At 35.5% G+C, this 5,750-nt stretch overlaps 1 protein-coding gene across 1 annotated transcript; it reads right to left on the reverse strand.

Moving 5' to 3' along the window:
* Nucleotides 1-2,435: 2,435 nt before the first annotated feature.
* Nucleotides 2,436-3,416, reverse strand: LOC113929557 (olfactory receptor 2T33-like). Its single transcript, XM_027606536.1, has one exon. It carries the CDS (start codon nucleotides 3,372-3,374, stop codon nucleotides 2,436-2,438), a length of 939 nt encoding a protein of 312 aa, XP_027462337.1. The 5' UTR covers nucleotides 3,375-3,416.
* Nucleotides 3,417-5,750: the final 2,334 nt, after the last annotated feature.

Genomic DNA, 5,750 nt, shown 5'->3' on the forward strand with positions numbered 1-5,750 from the left:
AGATGCAGAAAAAAGCATTTGAAAAATACAGTATCCATTCTTGACAAAAAATGGCCAATGAAGTAGGTATAGAGGGATCATACCTCAAAATCATAAAGGCCATATATGAAAGATCCACAGCTGATATTATCCCAATGGGGAAAACCTGAAGGTTTTTTCCCCTATGGTCAGAAACAAGAAAGGAGTGTCCACTATCATCATTACAATTTAACATAGTCCTGGAAATCTTAGAGTCAGCAATCAGAAAACAAAAAGAAAGAAAAGGCACCCAAATCCACAAAGAATAAGTCAAACTTCCACTACTTGCAGATGACATAATAATCTAGGTAGACAACTTGAAAGATTCCACCAATAATTTGTTAGAACTAATACATGAATTCACCCATGTTGCAAGATATAAAATCAATGTACAGAAATCTGTTGCATATCTTTACACCATTAATGACACAGCAGAAAAAGAAATAAAGGGATGATCCCATTTGCATTTGCACCCAAAACAATAAGATAGTTAGGGATAAACCTAAATAAAGAGGTAAAATATCTGTACTCAAAAAACTATAGAATACTTATGAAGGAAACTGAATAGGATACAAAGAAATGGAAAAACATTCCATACACATAGATCAGAAGAACACACATTGTTAAAATGTCTATACTACCCAAAGAAATCTACACATTTAATGCAATCCCTATCAAAATACCACCAGCATTTTCCACAGAGCTAGAAACAATTCTATATTTTTTATGGAACAGAAAAGACCCCAAATAGGCAAAGCAATGTTGAAAAAGAAAAGCAAAGCCAGAAGGATTGCAAGTCCGGATCAAGCTATATTAGAAAGATATAGTCAAGACAATATGGTACTGGCACAGAAATGGACACATTGATCAATGGAAGAGAAAACTCAAAAATGGACCCTCAACTATATGGTTAACTTACCTTCGACAGAGCAAAGAAAACTTATCCAATGGAAAGAAGACAGTCAATTCAACATACGGTGCCAGGAAAACAGGACAACAAAATGCAAAAAAAACAAAAATGGGCCACTTTCTTACACCATCCATAAATATAAATTCAAAATGGATGAAAGACTTAAATGTAAGACAAGAAACTACCAAGATCATGGGGGACAATACAGGCAGTAACCTCTTTGACATCAGCCATAACAACTGCTTACTAGATATTTCTGCTCAAGCAAGGGAAACAAGCAAAAAATAAACTATTGGGACTTCAACAAGATAAAAAGCTTTGGCACAGTGATGGAAACATTCAACAAAACTAAAAGGCAGCTTACAGAAAGGGAGAAGTTATTTGCAAATGAAACATCTGATAAAGGGTTAATATCCAAAATCTACCAAAAAGAATTTACCAAAGTCAACACCCACCCCAGAAAAAAAATCTAGTCAAGAAAGAGGCAGAAGACATGATCAGACATTTTTCCATGAGGTTATATAGAGATCAGATGGACACATGAAAAGTTACTCATCATCACTCATCTTCATGGAAATGCAAATCAAAACTACAATGAGTTATCACCTCACAACTATCAGAAGGGCTGAAATTAACAATACAGGAAACAACAGATATTGGTGAGTATGTGAAGAAAGGGAAAACTCTTACACTGTTGGTGGGCATGCAAGCTGATGCAGCCACATAGGAAAACAGTATGAAGGTTCTGCAAAAAGTTAAAAGTGGAACTACCCTACAACCCAGGAATTGCACTGTTCAGTATTTATCTAAAATATTCAAAAATACTGATTCAAAGAGATACATGAACCCCAATGTTTATAACAATATTATCAACAATATTCAAATTACAGAATAACTCGTGTCCATCAACTGACGAATGGATAAAGAAGAGGTGGAATACTACTCAGACATAAAATGAATGAAATCTTGCCATTTGGAAGGATGTGGATTGACCTAGAGAGAATTATGCAAAGGAAAGTATGTCAGTCAGATAAAGACAAATACCATATGATTTCAATTATAAGGGTAATTTAAGAAACAAAATAGAAAGGAAAAAAAGCAAAAACAGAGGCAAACTAGGAAATATACTGTATACAGAACAACCTGAAGGTAACTGGATGGGAAGTTGTGGGCAGATGGGTTACATAGGTGGTACAGATTGACCAGTGCACATGTGATGAGCACTGGATGTTCTATGTAAGTTTTGAATCATTAGGTACTACACCTGAGAGTAGTATTTCACTGTATGTTATCTAACTTGAATTTAAATAAAACCTTGATAAAAATAAACAATTTTTAAAATACAATAAAATTATTATACATGAAAATATGTGAAATATACAGTAGTTGTGTCTGTTTTCCAAAGGAAAATGGTAACACAGATATAATGCATACATAACTTTTCTCTGGGAAATCTTCCACAATCAGTTTTCTACAAGCTTGAAATTTGGGGCAAATCAATGTAATCTTAGTCATGATTTAAGGCAGCACACTGACTCATACACTTTCTCAGGGCTTCCTTCACTTCACTGTTTCTAAGACTGTAGATAATGGGATTCAACACTGGGGTGAAGATAGTGTAGAACACTGATACTATTTTATCATGATTAGCTGACCTATAAGATTTGGGTCTCATGTAGATAAAAATAGCAGCTCCATATAAGAGTCCCACCACACAGAGATGTGAGGAGCAAGTGGCAAAAGCCTTCTTGCGGGCTTCTCTAGAACGCATCTCGAGAACTCCAGCAAGGATGAGACTATAGGAAATCAGGATGAGAGAAAGTGGGACCAGGAGCATTAATACACAGCAGATGTACATCACATACTCAAAAACAATTGTGTCAGCACAAGCTAAACGCACCAGAATAGGGGCCTCACAGAAGAAATGATTGATCTCATGTGCATCGCAAAATGGGAAGCTCAGGGTAACAGCAGCCTGCATGAGCCCATCAGCTGCCCCCAGGAACCAAGACCCCACAGTCATTCTCAGGCATATTTGCCAACTCATGAGAATGGGGTATCTCAGTGGGTGGCAAACAGCCACATAGCGGTCATAGGACATGGCTGCTAAGAGGAAGCATTCACCCCCTCCCAAAGTGAGGAAGATAAAGATCTGCAACCCACAGCCAGCAGGGGAGATGGACTTATGACCAGTCAAGTAGTCAGCTGCCATTTTGGGCACAACGGTGGAGACTAGCATCGTGTCCATGAGGCAGAGTTGATTCAATAAGAAGTACATAGGTGTGTGGAGCTGGGCATCCTGGTGAATCAGGAGGATCACGAGGGCATTCCCCACTAGCGAGCTGAAGGCTATTGTCAGAACCATCACAAAGAGAAATAGGTGGGCTCCTGTGTAGTTAAAGAGTCCTAGGAGAATGAAATCTGAGGTGGTGTTCCAAATATTCATGATTTTAAACAAGAGTGACACTGCAAATGAAGAAATAGATGACAGTTTTCATCATTTCCAATGCTCTATTTCAATTACACTTTCATGAAAATAATTTGTGAGAAAATGGTGAAATGTATTCCAAATCCTTCATTTGAATTTGCAAAGTTTTGTAACTTGGGCATAAAATTATTTTCAACTTTTTTCTTTAAATTTTCATTATAAGTACTTCTCGGTTTTAGTTTGATTAATTGACATAATGAATAAAATTTCTTGATAAATTGAAGTAAATTGCCAGCTGGTCTTGTGCTACCTGATACCAAAGTAATGGAGAAGTAAAATATTCAGTTTGTCATTTACATTTGTGTTTGCTTTTATCATGGATAATCAACATTCTTAGCAGCTGAATTAAATCAATGTGTTCAGCAATATAAAATGAATGTACTTATTAATGAGGGTTATACATTTCTCATACATCATAATGGTTTGAAACCGACCAGAATTGGATAATTTTCCTGATATTGATTAATCTGGTAAGGCATTTTTACTTTCCAAAGAAGAGAATTTATATTTTAGGTGTAGGGACTAGAAGGAATTAGTCTGTAGATAGAAGCATAACTTAATTTGGAATTGTTAGTGTATTCAGTTTGACTTTACCAAATTATAAACTGAATAAAAAGATTACTTTCTTAGACTATGTTCCCCAATGCAAGACTATGATATTAAATGTGACATTTCATTAACTATATAAAGGGATTTTGTATAATGATACTGTTTCTCCTGAAAATCACAGAGACATGATCTTTTGGGGGGAAATGAGAACATAAAACTTATTAGTCCCAATACAGAGATAAATTCATTTCTTCCTCAGTCCCAAGTGAATCTAAAGCTATAAAGGCATTTTCATCCCTCTTCTGCTAGTACGGAAACTGTTCTAGCTTGTTGAATGAATAGGGTCATACTTGAAGAGATGAAGGTGCTAATTCAAAATCAAGGATACATTCTAATTCAATGAAATGGCATGGCAAGAATCAACCTCTTCTGTGGTCATTCTATTTGCCCACAATTTACATATGCCTTCAATACTGGAATGCCAATCAAGACAGAGAAGACAGTGCAAAAAGCTCACTCAATCCCTAACTCCATCCCTTGAGCATCATCATTGTACTGGCAGTATTCTACTTCAGGGATTTAGTTGGTTTTTTCAAATTTAAATATTATAGAAACACCATTCCTCCTCACTACATTCCCCAAAACTTTGTTATCTGCACACCCTCCTATCTGTAAGACTTGTACTCTGCCCACCTAGTAACTGTATGAACTCTGTAATTATGGATCTCTCTATTGCTTTCCTGAAGGATATCAAAACCCTCCTAACTCATTTCCCTGACTTGAAGAATTCTTATTTCCATTATTCTAAACTCTCATTCTTGAAAAATGATAAAACCTGTTACAAGTCAATCTGTAATTTGATAACCGCAAAGTGTTGAGTAAGTTTCTTAAAATAACTTTTGCTATCATATTACCTGTTTTTAAATGACTGTCATTACAATGGCATTATGTATGTTCACATTATTCTGCACCATGATCAATATATATCTCCAGGACCCTTCACAATCTATAACAAAAACTCTGTACCCGTTAGAAAATGATTTTCTGTTTCTCTGTCCCTGGGAACTGGCAACCACCATTCTGCTATTCTGCTCTATAAATTTGACTACTATAGGATCTTTAGATTAGTGGGATTACAGAGAAATTATTTTTTTTGTGATTGGTTTCTTTCACTTAAATTCATGTTGTCAACATTCATTCATACTGTAATATGTGTCAGAATATCCTTCTGTTCTAGGTTGAATAGTATCCCTTTGTATCTATATATATTTCCTTTATTAACTCAATCCATCGATGGACATTTAGGCTGCTATCATTCACTACAATTGTATATTTAAAGATAATTTTAAGGGGATTATTGATTTTTTTAATTTTTATATTGTGAATACATATAGCTTAATATTATAGCAATTTGAGCTAGTTTTTTCCCCCTTTACAACATTCAAGAGAGATTCATTTAGAGACTCATTATAAAAGTTAAATTTAGGGCGCCTGGGTGGCTCAGTTGGTTAAGCAACTGCCTTCAGCTCAGGTCATGATCCTGGAGTCCTGGGATCGAGTCCCGCATCGGGCTTCCCGCTCAGAGGGGAGTCTACTTCTCCCTCTGACCCTCTTCCCTCTCGTGCTCTCTATCTCTCATTCTCTCTCTCTCAAATAAATAAATAAAATCTTTAAAAAAATAAAAGTTAAATTTATTATTACATTTAGCAAATACTTTTTCTTATACTTTTTCTTGTGAAGTTTATAATTTTGGGTTTCTTTTTAATTTGGAATTAGTAGTGTTTA

Source organism: Zalophus californianus, chromosome 5, assembly GCF_009762305.2.
Source record: "Zalophus californianus isolate mZalCal1 chromosome 5, mZalCal1.pri.v2, whole genome shotgun sequence".
Taxonomy (NCBI): Eukaryota; Metazoa; Chordata; class Mammalia; order Carnivora; family Otariidae; genus Zalophus; species Zalophus californianus.

Coding starts and splice junctions, on each gene's coding strand:
- LOC113929557 (XM_027606536.1), bottom strand. CDS start 3,374: ATGAATATTTGGAACACCACCTCAGATTTCATTCTCCTAGGACTCTTT.